The sequence below is a fragment of the Nymphalis io genome, chromosome 16 (genome assembly GCF_905147045.1).
Source record: "Nymphalis io chromosome 16, ilAglIoxx1.1, whole genome shotgun sequence".
NCBI lineage: Eukaryota > Metazoa > Arthropoda > Insecta > Lepidoptera > Nymphalidae > Nymphalis > Nymphalis io.
In genome coordinates this window covers 3918996-3936539 of record NC_065903.1, presented here as the reverse complement: position 1 = coordinate 3936539, position 17544 = coordinate 3918996, and the positions used below count along the sequence as shown (strand labels likewise).

At 33.1% G+C, this 17544-nt stretch overlaps 1 protein-coding gene across 2 annotated transcripts in view; it reads right to left on the bottom strand.

The window, feature by feature from the left end:
* Window positions 1-7499: 7499 nt before the first annotated feature.
* LOC126774377 (uncharacterized) overlaps window positions 7500-17544 on the bottom strand; it is a 152014-nt gene continuing 141969 nt past the window's right edge. For both annotated transcript variants that reach the window (XM_050495872.1, XM_050495871.1), the window contains 8 exons: window positions 13725-15579; window positions 11497-13578; window positions 11149-11426; window positions 10856-11062; window positions 10415-10704; window positions 10173-10284; window positions 9781-10044; window positions 7500-8627 (listed from right to left, as the gene is read on the bottom strand). In XM_050495872.1, the coding sequence (XP_050351829.1) occupies window positions 8496-8627; window positions 9781-10044; window positions 10173-10284; window positions 10415-10704; window positions 10856-11062; window positions 11149-11426; window positions 11497-13578; window positions 13725-15579 (5220 nt within the window). In that variant the 3' untranslated portion in view covers window positions 7500-8495. The remainder of the gene's footprint in view (window positions 8628-9780; window positions 10045-10172; window positions 10285-10414; window positions 10705-10855; window positions 11063-11148; window positions 11427-11496; window positions 13579-13724; window positions 15580-17544) is intronic.

Sequence of the window (17544 nt, the reverse complement as noted above, 5' to 3'; positions counted from 1 at the left end):
CAGAACCAACGGCTTTACGTACTTTTCATGGCAAAGGAGTGAACATACTTTCAGCTTCCGGATTCCCGGCTGCTAATGAGAAATTTTCGACAGAAAAACCCAATAACTTTTCATCGGCCCAACATAGGGCTTGAACCTACTACATTAAAGGCCACAGGACTTATATCTAGCCACTAGACCAATGAGGATGTCATCTATAATTATAATCATGTATGATGGATATACGAGTAAGCTTGTAAAAAATAAAAACAAAAACATTTCAAATATTTCTTGTCATTTTAAATTATATCTTATTTAAACCAAGACGAACCTGGAGCCTTTTAACTTTGTTAATGAAAAATGCAATATCACATTACAAATGTAAGATATTTTTCAAATAAGTTAAGCGAAATAAACATATTTCCTAAGTTAACATTAAAAGACATTTTTTAAAATAGCACTGCTTATGAGAATATTCAATGAAACTGTCGTCTGTGATATAAAATTCCAGGTCTGACTGCATAAGTGTGCCGTGACTTTTACAAACAAAATCGTTAACGTTATTTAAGAATTTTATACTTTTATATAAACCCATAAACATTGGTTCTGTAAAAAATATTAACCATTCCTTACATTGTCAATGCGCCACCGACCTTGGGAACTAAAATATTATGTCCCTTGTGTCCGGAACACAATAATACTAAGTATTGATGTTTGGCGGTAGAATATCTGATGAGTGGATGGTAATTATCCAGACGGGCTTGCACAAAGCCGTTTATAAAGATTTGATATCCACCAATACGATGAAAGCAGTGTGGAGAAAAAAAGCTCCAACTCTTCTCAACAAGATAGGAGACATTGGTCCAGCAGTGGAAAAACTTACAGGCTTCTGTTTTTACGTTTGATGTTTATTTAGAATACAGTCTACTACAGGTGTTCTAATCTACATGAGAAAAGTTATTTTAGGAGACCACTATTATCGTGTTTTTATAAACTTTCGTTGATATTAACAATAGTTATCTCTAAGGATTTATGAAATAGATTGCTGTCAGCATCTGTTAAAACATAATGAAATCACACTGATATATCAAATAGCTTAGACGAGAAATATTTTAAATCCTCGCACCAAGTATTTTGTTATCAAGCTATTCCAAAGGCATTTTACCTAAATACTGATGATGAAATTCTTATCGGATTTGTAAATTTATTATCATTTACCAGCTTAATGTACGCTAAATTAAACAAACCCCTTGAGGTCGAGTTGGTGGAAACTAAATAGTTTAGCAACTCGTGTTTAATCCAGACAGACGTAATTAGGAATTCCTATTTATACCTGCCTGCTAACACTGCATAATAATTAGGTTTTTTAACCTAGATAGGAATTCATTTAATTAATTATTTATTATTTCGCTATTATTATCTCATTTTTAAGGTCGACGATATGTATTTTTATCTTGCATTTATTATATACACACAGTACATCTTTTACTGATTCTCTTAGAATATGACAGTCATCTAGTCAATAAAAACAACTCTTGGAGTTTAGTCCACCACGAAGCTCCATTGCTGGTAGATGAATTATTCATGGCTTGGAATTTCTCCTTGCGATGCTTTTTTTTAGGAAAAATCAATATAAATCGCCATAACTTAATTTTGATTTGTTTAAGAACTTGATAAACACCAAGTCAAATTCAGATTTTCTTGTAAATACATAGCCAAATTAAGCACCGAGTCAGATTCGAACCAAAGGTTTTATATCAGATATTTTCTTAGTGTGAAGAAGAGAAAATTGTATTCGAAATGGCCAAACGGAAGCGATTTAAAGCGGGTCGTTTTGAATAGGTTGGCGAAAGCCGTTAAAGCTATCACCTGTTTGTAATCCTTTACCTAACGGAAAGCAGTCCTCGCTCCGTGGGGCATAAGATTCCCTCTTTCCTCCGCTTGTTATATCTAGCTGTATATTTAAAATTCCATTTAATAATAGAAAACTCATTTAATTGTGCTTTCGTTTTAAATTTAACTTGAATTTTTTCGTCGACATAAGCATAATAATTTTTAAATTATGAATTTTTTTTATTTTACATTTAAGATATTTTATACTATGGATAACAATACATATGCAATTAAAATAAAAAATATATATACAGACGTGATATAGAAACAACATTCCAAACTATATATTTTTGTGAAAAACATTTTATGAATAATTTAAATTATAACTTTGCAAAATAGGATTATATCGTACTTTTGATTAAACGATGTTTTGTACAACATATATATACAAAAATAGTATAATAGACATCAATGTTTTAGTTAAAATACTTCAGTGGATTCAATAATACTTGAGATGACACAGGATTAACGAAACAGCAGAGAACATTACGCTCAAATCGCTGTAAGCCGATATAGCGAACAACAAGCTTAAATCAAAAAAAAATTATTCAAATAGACTTATAGAAATACTTTCATCGTCAACCGCTACCACCGGATCGGAATGTGGATTTACGAATCACACATATTTATTAACACTTTATTTTCTTATATATTCAAATATTGAATTTTATTAGTTAAAAGGTTTTCATATAATTTAAAAGATATTAATCTTATTTTATTGACTATATACTAAGAGGGATCAGTTTTCTCTGAAATAATAGAATTTTTTATTTAAGATCAAAGAAGAAATGCTGCTAGTATTTTTATGGCATTTTCGTGGTTTTAATTTGACTATATGATGTTACTATATACATGAGTATGTCATCCGAGTATATGCCTTTACTGAGCTGATATTATTAAAGCTGAAGGGAATAGGTTCGTGACAAGAAGTGCCTTTGGATTTTTTTATATGAAAATGTTTGTTTTAATAGTAATTTATTCACTTCGAGGTAAAAGAAAACATTGTTAGGAAACCTTCACGTATCTGATGAAATTATGTAACAAGAGTATTGTGTATTTACTAACCCGCACTGGGTTAGCGTGTAGACATATATACATCCCCCAAGCCTTTTTATTTAGAAAATCTTTGTCATTTAATTTTGTCACCTGAATTGCATTCCCGTTCACAAAAAAGATTCAGTACTTCAAATAGTTTTTTTTTTTTTTCTTTTAACTGAAACATTGCATCCCTGTTTCTTTATATTATATTTATTTAAATCAATAATCGATCATTATGTAATTTAAATTCCTATAAATGTAAATAAATACATAGTTTTTTACTACCGAAAGAATTTTTTTGAAACAAAACCATACCTAAAACGGTAGAAACGCGTATGTAGACAGCCACGTGTTACAAAGCGAATAAAAAATTCCTTAAGGAGAACACTGGCATGTGTACATCTGGCTTCATTTTATAACGTTTCTGTGAAAATGTTTGTATTACATTATCTGAGTATATTACCATCGTAAGGCTGTATATGTGTCAAAAGAACAACTGCCACATGTAGGATCGGAGTAGCAGCGTGTAGAATAAAACTACATTCTTCTATTCAAAAGGTAAGTATTTTTCCCAGACATGGGATATTTGTGGATTATTACTTTAATTTTTGTCCTATTATAAAGTACAGATAGTTTTAAGATTGGTTTTTTATTTAAATAAATTAGTGTTTTGAACAATGATTGAATAATCCCCAGTTACTCCCAATGTCTCCCAAGCAAAAAATTCTAAACAGAAGTACGACTATTCCTGGCCAATACGTCGTCAAGTATTCGATTATAATTACTGTATATTGTAACTGTTGATTCATATTTTTATATACAATTCAATATAAGTATTATATCTAAAAAAATGATAATGATGTAAAAATCAAAACATTATTTTGTCTCTTACAAGCAAAAGCCTAAACTTTAAAATTTTTTAATCGCCCAACTTTGCGATCAGATTATCTATAACGGTATCGACCAAATAACCATTTTGTCATTTTTGTCATTTGTTTTATACATACATTTACAAATTATATATCTACATATATTTAAATGTTGATTGTAATTGACTTTCTTGATCATTTGTTTTAGTACATTCTGACTATGCACAGTCTGTAAATGTCTCATTGCCGGGCTAAGGCCTCCTCTCCTTTTTCGAGAAGTTTTGGAGCTAATTCAACCACGCTGCTCCGATGCCGGTTAGTGGAATACACATGTGCCAGAATTTTGGTGAATTTAGACACATGCGGGTTTCCTCACGATATTTTCCTTCACCGTCAAGCATGGGATGAATTATAGACACAAATTAAGCACATGAAAATTCAGTGGTGCTGCTTGAGTTTGAACCCACGATCATCGGTTAAGATTCACGCGTTATAACTACTGGGCCTTCTCGGCTTATGACTATGATTGCTCTGGCTTTGTTTATTATATTCTGACTCACAAACAAGTGAAGCTAAAAAAAGGTTGTAAAAACAACCGGACGGTAGCTATATGTGTGTAAATAATGCAAGTAAATATTAAAATACAATCATCGCAGCCAGTTCTGTTTCACAGGTTTATTTTATTTATGATATAAATAATTATAAATCTATAGTGCTATAAACAAGACGAATTATATAGAATCAAGCGCCGGAGAACTTATTGGTGCCTGTCTCGAATTGAACCTACGACCTTCGGACTTTAAGATCCCAACATAAAATTGGGCCATATGGTGTCTTGGATTTAAAATCAAAAGATATATAAAAGTAAATCCTATCTAAATCCTGTTCAATATTTCAATAGGCACTTCATTTTATTGTGATATAAAAATTGAATTGCATCAAACGTGACCTTTTATCACTTCAATAAAACGTATGGCTCTCATAAAAATATATTTGTTATCCCATACGTGTTGTGAAACAAGTTAGCGCAATGAAATTTAAGGTTCCCCAGGTTTTATGTCCAAGCGTAATTACACTTATGCGTATATAGTTGAAGATACTAACATAATTAAGCGGCCAAACAATTCTTACGATGTTTTCTAATTGTTAGTAACTAACTGATATCACTTGATGGCTAGAACACGTGAATCTTAATCGAAGATACGAAAACCCACACAAACACAACACAGTTTCCATTTGTTTAATTCATCTCAAGCTCCACTATGAAGGAAAATATCGATAACTTGTATGTATCGGATGAAATTGTCAACCAACCCACATTGAAAGTGCTGAAACAAGCTTCAAATCTTTTGTTTAAAATTGTCTTTAATTAAAATGATAAGATTTGCTTATCTTGCTATTAAACAAAAAACTAACATGATAAAGAGAAAGAATAAAGTGTCGTTTGAAATATTTTCAAAATCAAATTAATTATAAGCTTAACAGATTTAAAATGTTTTAAAAAAACCATTGTGATTAATGTGTTCAATATCATATTTGAAGAGAAAACTCAGAAATTTTAATTATAATGGAATGTTTTGTCAATAAAATTTTGTTAAATTAAATTTGTGCGGCCTCGACGTGGCGAAAGCTCTTTACATTGCTTTAATTCATTTTACATCACGCTCTTTAAATATTTTCTGAAAACTCCATTGTATTAAAGTACACATACTTCTTCTATTAAAATTCTGTCCATAGTCAAAAATGAATTGTGGAAGTTCAAAATTGAATTATGTCAGTTTTCAATAATTTTATATAGTATATTATATTTCCAAACCTAAAAAGTACAAAGTTGGACACATTCACTAGTTTTTAATGAATAGTATTCGTGGTTATAGCAAGCAAGTAGTATTACTCTCAGACAATTATATGATTTTTAGTTGGTCGATTGCAACTGACGTCGAAAAGGTAGCTGGTTAACGCGAAATTTCAATTCGACAACACGGTGTATTTGGTTTTATCCAATTCAAGTTACGCGTATTTGCACTATCCACTGCCCCTATGACATGACGTAATACTCGCAAATCGGTTCGATTTAGTGCAGGCAGTGGCAGATTTACCTATTTTCCAAGTATAACCTTAATAGCCATTTCTTTGAAAATGCCACCTATTTTGGAAAATTTTCAGGTCCTTACTCTCACTATCACTGTCAGTGCCTGAGTGTCTACTTTCTTTCTTATTTGGACACACACAGAACATTTAAAATAGTAACTTATAAAGAAAGAAAAATATCTGCACAGCAATGTAACTGTCTTATTGGTCTGATATATAGCTTAGTAACAACCTGTTAATATCCCACTGCTGGGCTAAGGCCTACTCCCCTTTTGAGGAGAAGGTTTTGGAGCTCATTTCACCACGCTGCTCCAATGCGGGTTGATAGAATACACATGTAGCAGAATTTCAATGAAATTAGACACATTCAGGTTTCCTTACGATATTTTCCTTCACCGTCAAGCACGAGATGAATTATAAACACAAATTAAGCACACGAAAATACAGTGGTACTTGCCCGGGGTTGAACCCACGATCATCGGTTAAGATTCACGCGTTCTAAACACGTTGTTCCACTAGCCCATTTCGGCTTCGAATATATATCTTATGACCGCAGATTCTGACATTACAGACTTTAATTCTGAGTAACAACCGAGTAGAAGAATTAGGAAGTCGGCATTGCTTCACTTTCATGCCTCGGAGTACACCTACAGTCATTTAGTTATTTTAGCACTTGATTTCTCTCAGCTCGTGCCGGAATGCGGGTATTATATCATGCATATAGATCAACACAAGTGCAGATAAGTATCATTTTCATAAACTGTTTATCTTCGGGATGAACTATTGTAACGTAAATGCAGTCAGGAGAAATTTATGTTAAATTAACTAAAACATAATCACGATCAGTGCTACACGATTTATTTTATACGTTCTAAGCGATTTGACAAAATACCCTTCGAAATTGCCGTCGACGCTATAACTAAACAAATAAGTGCCTTCGTAAAATGGTTACTCAGATATTCAAGGAAAATTGTCGTGTTAAAATCAGTAGCAATTCGTTCAACCATTCTAACATTAAACCTAGCAGTATCGATATCATTAAGGGTTTCATTTGCGTAAGTGCGAAGCGCCTTCACGGATTTCCAAGTCATAATTATGCCTTTATTTTGTTCTGTTAAGAGTAATATCGCGTAATTCAAGGTCTATTAGATTTGCGATCCGTTTCATTTTACACCGAGCTCACGGTTTTACTCGTTATACAAATAAGTCTGTAGTGCCATTAACTTTATTATTTATAATGTTGGTTGGGCAAGAAGTATTTAAAATTGATTTAAAAGTTTTTGGGACAAATTCTCAGTAACAGCCCGGTATGTGGAAATTGAAATGCTTACTGCCTCGGAAAGCACGTAAAGCGGTTGGTCCTACCCCTGAACTCATTCCGGTGATGTCGGATTTTTCATCACATTGGAATATGAATGTTGGGGAAAAGATATTGCACTTGTATTTGCACACACACTTGTTCACTGTATACATATTTCCTGGTTAGTTAGTCTCCCTTGAAAATGATCGCCGTGGCCGAAATCGGTCAGGAGAATCACATCGTCGTAACTTAGATATATACATATTGAGCGAATCAGAATATTTTCACCAACCCATGTAAGAATTACATATAAAATAAAACGAAGTAAAATTATTTTATTAATTAATTTATTTCGTCTTTTCTAATAATTAACAAATAAAATAACTTTTAAAGGCGAAAACGATCTAATCTACATTTACATAGAATATTTTCAAGTAATTATATTAAATACATACAATAAATATCAATTTATATATTTACTTACAATCCAATTAATTGCTACATGATTTTCCTTAAGACTAGTCAGGAAATTTATTTTGATGTTATTATTTTTCAATAGTTAACCTTTAAAATAATTACAGAGTTCAAAAAAAAATTACATTGTTTTTTTTTCGATAAATGTCGGGATATCACAGCTATTAAAGTTAACTATTTACAAATAATAAGATTTTTAATTTTTTTTAACGTTTAGAAATTTTAGGGTCTAATATTAATATTAAAGGCAGCGAAAGTTTTGTCGAATTAACTATGTTTTGGTATAAGCTAAGTCTAAGCTAGTGGCATTGCTTTATTTACACTAAAACCAAAAGAAAAAAAAAACATGAAACAATTATTATAGATGATACAACTATTTTTTTTTACATAAATCAACCAAAACTTTTAAAATATTTAATTAAAAAAATGTAAACGTGATTCGAAAATTCAAATTGATTATATCAATATGTGCTTATTTTATTATTTGTGGCACTTTTTATGACAGGTCGCTGTAAGGTAGGTTCCGGAAAACTTATACATATAATAAAAAATAAAATTTTCAACAAAATGTTTATATATTTTTGATATATATACGATCGGGAAAAATCTGACATGCCTAATTTTAATGTAATCGAATCAAATGCATTTTATTATATCGAGGCGGGTTTAAGTAACGTTTTTGTTAGTATTACTGCGGTACCAGACATTCGAGGGTGTTTGGCAAAGATCAATTAAGTCATCTGCAATAGGATAAAAGAATGAAAATTCATGCATCATCCTTCTTCAACATCCATTAACATCCTTCGCGTGTTCAGTTTGCACGAATATTTGCGTATGGTACCGGCCTTAGTCTAGTTTCTAGTAAGCATTGGATTTATCATAATGTTGGCTAGTGCGTTTCGACGCTTGCGCCATGCGCCCGCGCCTTGCGCATGATACTGCAATTGACGGTACCATGTGCGTGTACGCGTGCTTTCTTCTGCCTGCAAAATACACACAATAAACAATTTAAAAAAGTAAACGAATTAACAAAACGTAAAATAAAACCTAAACCACTTTATAAACAGTTTCGATTTGAAGTATAATTTACAAATGGATGAAAAACTATTTTAAAAAGTTAAACGAATTAATTAATTAAACAAAGAGAAATTAAATTTCTCATTTCATTCTGCCTGTTGCGAGGGTGATTTTAAGGGCTAAATACATTTTTTTAATGAAAATAGGTAGAGAGACTGGCGAATGGTCATCTGATGGGAATTAGTCAGAAAATGGACAGAATCTAAGAGATTTTTATCGGCCCGACCTGTGCTTTGAACTTAGGACCTTGGAATCTACGGCCTTATACAGTAACAGCCTGTAAATGTCCCACTGCTGGGCTAAGGCCTCCTCTCCCTTTTTTGAGGAGAAGGTTTGGAGCTTATTCTACCACGCTGCTCCAGTGCGGGTTGGTAGAATACACATGTGGCAGAATTTCGATGAAATTAGACACATGCAGGTTTCCTCACGATGTTTTCCTTCACCGAAAAGCACGAGATGAATTATAAACAGAAATTAAGCACATGTAAATTCAGAGGTGCTCGCCCGGGTTTGAACCCACGTTCATCGGTTAAGATTCACGCGTTCTTACCACTGGGCCATCTCGACTTCCTTATATATAGACGCTATACCAGTGAGGCAATTTTACATCAATACACATATGAAAACCACAATAATGTAACAAAAATATCGCGTGCCAAATAAAGCGACGTGTACCATCGTAAATAGAGTTCAATGGCTTGTAATAAATATATTGCAGGGAGCTGCTGACTACGGCTCTACGATGCACTAATGGCAGATAGCGCATGGGCGTACAGCTTTTAAGTTTAATCTAATGGAATTGTAAATGCAAAAGGAACTTCAATACAATAATCGCGTTAACATTTAATGAGTAGTGCTTAAAAGTAAACTCTTTTTTTTATATTGTACTTTCTTAAGAAACAATAGTATCTATACTTTTAGCTATAACATATTATATTTCCAAATTAATTTAATGAATTTCTTAGCTTGAATCAATAATTATTTGATTTCTCAAATTATTACGCCGTCTTTAAATTATATGTAATTTTATTAATAGATAAATTAAAGTAACGAATTTACCTTAAAAATAAAAGAATCCTTTGTCGTTATCTCGTGGACCTCGAAAAAGTGTTCCGGCTCATGATCAGCGGCGACCACGCAACGGTCCAAGAAAAGAGGCTCTCTGTGTAACGTGTATCTTCCTGCCTTTTCTCTAACTAAGAGAAGAGCAGCCTCTCTAACTCCGCTGCGTGCAAAGAGGGCATCACCCTCTCTTTCTCTCGCCTCTCGATCTCTTGCTTCTCTCGTTTCCCGTATTTCGTTCGTTTTATGTGCGATCGTTGGCTGAAACACAAAAGAAACGAATTATATCGAGCATCTGTTCAATATATACTTGAAATAAATATATTATGAAGCTTACTCTATAAAATATATAATAATAATAAAAACAAAAAAATAAAAATCAAAAGTACCTTTCCATTAGTTACCAAAAGAGCATTGATCGGCATCAACTTTATTGTGCGACCCTTTCGCCAGTTGTTATCATTTGGTTGTGTAAACAGCAACCTGCCCTCCATTGCAAACCTAGAATCATAAAACTCATAAATAACCTTGTTATGCCATTTTGAAACTCATCTTTGTCAAATTTCTTCACACTAATTATCAATAAATCTAAATCCTATTAAATTTTATCTTTATTAAAGTATTAACTTGCCTAGCATCATCGTGATTCCAATCTAGTACATCAACAGCCATTTTCCGTAATCGTATGTCTGCGACGTGCAAGTCATGGGCTGTTCGTCTTGCAGCTGCAAGTCTTCGCCACAGAGGAACATCCCTAGCAGCAGCTGCAGCTGCAGCGGCCGCTGCATTGATTTCTTCAAGCCTGCATTCTACGCAGCGTTGAGCACCTTTTACGTCCTCTCTTTCTGAGGCACAATTGGGTGTTGCACGATAGAGTCGCGAGAGAAGGAGCGGATATTTTGTCACGCGTTGAACCGGAACCTATTAGATATAAATTAAATAAGGCTATAAATGAATATAATATGTGATAGTATAGTACACATTTATATGTATTTATTACAATGTATGTAATTATAGAATAGATATTATATTATGTTAATTGACGAAGGTGATGATTTAATATGAACTTTACCATGAGGAAAGAGTTAAGATTCATTCTTCTCAGGACCGCATTTTCCATTTGCGAGACGCGTAAGAATATCCTTAAGAGTTCCTTCTCCTTCTCAAGACCAGCTAGAAGTAATGCGGCACCTGCTTGTTTTACACAGTACGACTGAAAAGCTGTCAGCATGCCTGAACACTCCAAGAGGATCTTTCCAACGTTGACCGTCAGTAAGTCCTAAAACAAAATAGACAATTAAAAAGTAAATTTACTGTTAAATATTTTCTTTGCTATAATCAAACAATTTTAATAATAAGATGTACCTCATCTCCTTGTTCCACAGCGATTTCAAGTGCGTCTCTCAATTTTTCTGACAGTACTTGATTGTTTTCAATCAATTCTTCGACATTTAAAAATATAGCACTTAATTGTTCTTGTGTGAGTAAACCAGCCACTAACATTGGTTTATAAAATTCTTCAAGAATTATTTGTAAGTCACGTCCGTATTTCTCTTCAGTTTCAACTATTTCCGTTATTATTTCTTTTCTTTCAGTTCTTTTCTTAGAACATTTTCGACAAACTAATGGAGCATAAATAGTACCTGTAAAATAAAAATAAATTATTATATTATTGAAATATTGAATTTTAATAAAACAAAATGATGATTTTACCTTGCTCGGTTATTTGAGTTTCTACAGCAGTATCGCAATCTTCACATAAATGTATAGGTGTATTCTTATCATTCATATTATTGCCCGGCGTAATTTTTCCTTGCAATCTACTTCTCGATGATTTACTTGTTTCTGAACCCACTCCTGAGTCATTTCTTTCAATTTCAGCAGAGGGTTTCTTACTGATGATAGTTTTTTCGATGGTTTCTTGATTTATTACTAAGGAATTGTCTTCACTAGAGTCTGATGCATGTGACAATTGACTAGTATTACTGCTATGATGTGTTTTGGTAATTTCTGTCTTTGCTTTAGATTCATTTAGCAATGAAGATGATTCATTTTCATTGCCATAATTAGTTATGTATGTTTCTTCATCATCGATACCCCTCTCTTTAGCATCAACTAAGTACGACAATATGTCGTATTTTGAGGCACCCTCAAAAATAGAACGTGACCCACTTCTTTTTTCATCGTCTAACAATGAAAGTGAGTTCGGAGGAGGATTTATAGGTAAAGGTGGTGGCATATCTCCTATCTCTTCATATATTGGATCACTGTTTAAACGAATTGATTCATAATGATGATCATCATCTGTATTATTAGCGATTTCAATATCACATATTGCAGCATCTACCAGCATCTGATAGAATTTTGATCTTGTAGAATTTGTATCATCTTCAGTCGATAATTCACTTGCTGACGCATTATAACAATCTGACATTGGTTCAAGGTCTGAAAAAACTCCCATCGTACCGCTTTCATACTCCATACTTTCATAGGGAGCAGAGCAGCCTTTATCGTCACGTTCTTCTAAGCAGTCCGATGTGTGAGTTCCTGTTTCTCTTTTTTCTTCAACAGGATGCTTTGGATTTGAATTATTAGCGTTAGTTTCAATTCTACTATTGACTTTTTCAACTTCTTCTTTTAAATTTATCAGTGAGCTTTCTATGAGTTTTTCAATTGTAGCTTTGCTGCTTTCAGGCCCTTCTTGATGTTTAGTTTCTTGCAGTTTTATTAATGAATTTTCTATTAACTTTTTGACTAAATCAGAATCAAGTCCTTCTGCCAAATGCGCAAAGAAAGGATCATCAAAAAGTTTTGTGATTATGTTACCACTTTCTGATTGCTTATTACTATCTGAACTGTTATCAATACTATCATCTTTTTTACCACAGACATGAGGTATAAGATTTCTTCTTACAGCTTCAACAGGATCATTCAAAATAGAAGAAATATCATTTTTGTTATTTGAATATCGGTCATCTGTGTAATAATCTTCGTATGTATTAGAATCTTCTTTTGTGTAATTGTTTCCAGGAAAAACTGCACCGATGTATATTTGACTTTTTGACTTTCGCACTTCATTTTGTGGCGTACCAACACTTATTGTTACCGTTGTTCCACTTTGATAAGTATTGCAGGAATTTCCATAATCATCATTCACTACGACTGAGGATAGATATATTGGTACATCGCTACTTACATTCATAGTAGAATAACATTCATTTCCATTAATTTGAATAGACGTTTTTCTTGGTTCGAGCTCTGTGACTTTATACGTTTCTTTTAGATCTTTTCGGTCATCAGCATCATCAGAATCAAACTGTTTTACTCTCAAAACTGTTTTCTGCTCATTGTCATTTGAATCAGACCATTCATCGCTCGTAGAACTTGAAGAGCTAGTGCGAATAAATCTAGTTTTGACGTAATTATGTTTTTTAGATTTTGATTTCAATCTAGGTGGAGGTTCTGGTGACCCAGATATTCCACGACGTAAGTTTCTCAAAACTTTGCTCGTTATTTCACTGTTATCGCTCAAATTACCTGTATCAATATCATTCTGTGCTGGAAAGTCTTGGGTTATAATATTCGGTTCAATATTTTGATCTTGAACCTTCTGTTGCTGGGGCGATGATTCAATTTCATTAACGAATTCCAGAAAAACTTGACTTGTGTGACCATGTTTTGTTTTTGTTCTTAAAGCCATAGTATCCAAAAACTTTGGAGGAGAAATTAATATAGTTGACGCCAGTCTTTCCGATTCAGAACGTCGTAATACAGGAATTCTGGGAATATTGTTATCTGTAAAACAAAAGATTATTTAAAAATAAGGTAAGCTCCTAGACTTAAAAAATTATTTACTTTTTTTAAAAATTACAAAATTCAATATTGGAAATAAAAACTAAATATCAATATTGCAAAAAAAAAACCTTCGAGTATTTATTTACCTTCGTTGTTTATTATTGAATTTTCATTTTCAATTTTGCTTTCTTTTTCTAAATCCATTTGCAATTTTTCCGTCGTATTTTTCTCAATCTTATGAACATTTATTTGCATATCTTCATATACACCAGGATCATTTTGAGGTACTGTATTTTCACTAGAACTAATTGCTTCCGGTTCACCTGTTTCCAAGCTCTGGCTTACAATATCGCCTTCAGCGACAACGTCTTCTTCAGTTTCAACTTCAATAATAACATTTGGCTTGACCTCTTTTGGGATGCCAGTATCATGTAAATTTAAATCAGCTGTGTAAATTACTTTGGTTTCTTCACTTTCAACTAAAAACTGAACACGTTTTCTTTGATAATTGTTTTGCGAAATCAAATTCTTTTCTTTAGGCTTAGGAATATAAAATTGCGATGAATTAACTCGTTTACTTTCAAATGAATCATCTGAAGTCTCAATCTTTGTGTTTGAATCATTAAATTCGTAGCTTCTTGGTTTTTTAAGGATAGATTTTATTGCATCTGTATTATTGTTTTTATATTTAGTATTGCGGGAATTTTCACTAACAGGTTTTTTATTAAAACTCCTCTCCGGTAAACGTTGGTTATCACTTTCACTGTCATCATCTGTTTTGTTATTTCTTATTCTTCTTGGTGGTCTTTTTGGCGAAACACTTTTTTGTTTTGTACGAGTAGTGGTCGATGCACCTACAGATTTTTTACTACTATTTTTACCTAATGATACTAATTTATTATTTTCATTTTTAATGTTTGGTAAAGATAATGCTGTAGACATATCATTTGATTTAAAGTCATAGTTTTTGAGATCATAATTAACGGGGTCATATACTGATATTTCGTCTATACTAGAATTTTTCGATTCATTCGATACTCGAATTCTTTGTCCACTTATTGCTTTAACATTTGTATCAGATTTTGATTTATTTGTAGAACGTCCTCCATTTTTTACCGTTTCTTGAAATACATCTCCATAATCATCAAATTCTATTTCAACCATAGACTTTGAGGTACTTCCAACTTTCACTAAATCATAAGGATTTATGTCACATGAAAGAATTGATTTCTTTTTATCACCTGCATTTGTTTCTTCATCAATCCATAATTCATTGACTCTACTAACAGACTTACTTCTGCTTTTATTAAGAGTTTCTGGACTTGGTTGTTTAGTTTTTATTCGGCAGGGACTTATACTTTTTGCACGAGATCTTGTAGTTGAAAACTGACTACCAATGCGCGTTTCATGGGGAGGAGCTAATCTACTCCTTCGCATTAAATCATAAGGATCAGTATCACCATTTGATTTTAATATACTAGGTCTGGATTTATTACCTTGAACTCGAACAGTACCAGCTCTTAACAAACCAGCATCGCGACTGACTTGAGGACCTCGTACAGTTCCACCTACTAGTAAACGAGGAGTTTCAGCTATAGTTAGCGGTAAACGAGATCCTTTGCATTTCTTACAAATACTGACTTTGGTTGAGCTGGTTTTCTTCGTACCGTTAAGGTATTCAGGACAGGAACATAATATAACAGCATAGTTATGTGGAGTTGGTTTTTGTGGGGTGCTAATCAAAACAGGTCCAGAGACGTCGGAATAGGCTGAGAATACACTAGGTCTTACTGGTGGATTTTGGGTCCTCACCGACCCATACAGCCAAGTTTCTGCATACTTCATTGATTTAGATAATGCTGATCCGCCTTGCCCACTGATAGTACCATACATGTATGGGCTGTCGGGAGATTTTTCAGAAGACTTCGAACTTCCTGAAGTGTTTAGTTTAAGTTTCGATGACCATTTTTTCGGACGTGTATTTTCGGGTACTTCATATATCTGAAAAGAAAAATTGATGATGTTACTTTTTTCATTGAACAAGGCAATACAAATTTACTATACATATATAATTTTCCATTCAATACTGTAAATAATAAATACAGTGAAACTTTCTCAAATTGTAAAAGGAAAATGTCTATCAATTGCTTCTCAAGAATTTCCATATTATATAATTTGTTAAATGAGATTCAAGCAATTAAAACTCGAAAGGTTTTTGTTGTCGTTTTACAATACTTCTCTTTGTGCGTGCTCCATCTGATTAGCAAACCCGTCTGAATTTCGAAAACTCTTGATTTAAAGAGAATGGCCTGTATTTGTTCTAACGGATACAATTGCCAATTGTAACTTCGCGCCTCTAATTGGATATTTTCTAAAAGAAACCTTTATTTTTGTTAATATCTCGATCTTACAGGAAGTGGGCCAAGACTGCTAGGATAGGATATTTAGACTTTAATTCATGTGTTTCTAAATAAAACGTGAAATCTATGTCGCCCAGTCATATTCATCTCGGAATAAAAGATTATAAGCTGAAAATTTATATAATTTTTTTATCATTCTAATAGTTGTCTCAAAAGTCACATAATATCTCGTGTTGCGTTTTAAAATATACAAGGTCAAAGGTCCTACAATTCTGTTTAAAATTATAATTATATATCTGTGTAAAGTTTTTGTTCTATTATTATTCTGATTAACCATTTTTGAGATAAAGCAAAAATAGTGCGCTGCATAAGTTAGTCTCATAATCGCTATTAAGGGATAAGCTAGGGGCCTTTACAAAGAATCTTGTACAAACGTATTTATTGTATTTACTTAATGTGGTATGCTAACAAATTAATATACATCAATATCCCTTGTTTGTTTGTTAATAACATGGATAATTAACTTATTATTGTTGTAAAGGGACTAACCGATAAAAACCACAGTACTAGGGATTTTATTCCTCATATAAATAAACATGTAGTTATATACTAGAAACAAGGAGCCATTTCTTGGAATTTGTCATGGTTACGATACCTTTCCAATTCTACTCCAATCTAACTTCATCCGGATCGCTACTGTATAGTTGTGTTAGTAGAATAAGAAAACGTTTAAACGGCAACGGTTACGTTTCGATTCGATTGCGATAAAGTGACAATTTGTTAGAAGAATAGTAAAATTGGCCCCTATATAGTGTTTCAGCTAAGCTATACTGATTTTATATGTTTTTTTTTAAGTTGTCGATGTTTGTTTAGTTCTTGTAGTATGTGGCAATAACCGTAACCGTAACAGCCTGTGATTGTCCCACTGCTGGGCTGAAGGCCTCCTCTCCCCTTTTTGAGGAGAAGGTTTGGAGTTTATTCCACCACGCTGCTCCAGTGCGGGTTGGTGGAATACACATGTGGCAGAATTTCAGTCAAATTAAACACATATAGGTTTTCTCACGATGTTTTCCTTCGCCGTAAAACACGAGATGAATTATAATCCCAAATTAAGCACATGAAAATTCAGTGGTGCTTGCCCGAGTTTTGAACCCACGATCATCGGTTAAGATTCACGCGTTCTTAGCACTGGGCCATCTCGGCTTCTGTGGCAATAAAAATTTTCCTGGTTTCAACTTCCACATCGGGCCAATTAAAAGTTATTGGGTTTTTCTGTCAGAAAATTCTGCACTAGCAGCCCGGATTCTGTAAGATGGAAGTGTACACATACCCTTGCCTCGGAAAGCACGTAAAGTCGTTGGTGCTGCGCCTAAACTTTTTCCGGTCGTGTCGGATTGCCGTCCCATCGGATTATGAGAATTAGGGAATAAAGAGTGCACCTGTGTTTGCGCACACACTTGCGCACTATAATATCACCTGCGTAGTTGGCTAATCTCTCTTGAGATTGGCAGCCTTAAAATTAGTTTAAAGTGAAACGATCCGTTCTAAATATTTAATTTTACTTTAAAAGTTTGAACTTGTATATATTTTCTATTTATAGTTATAA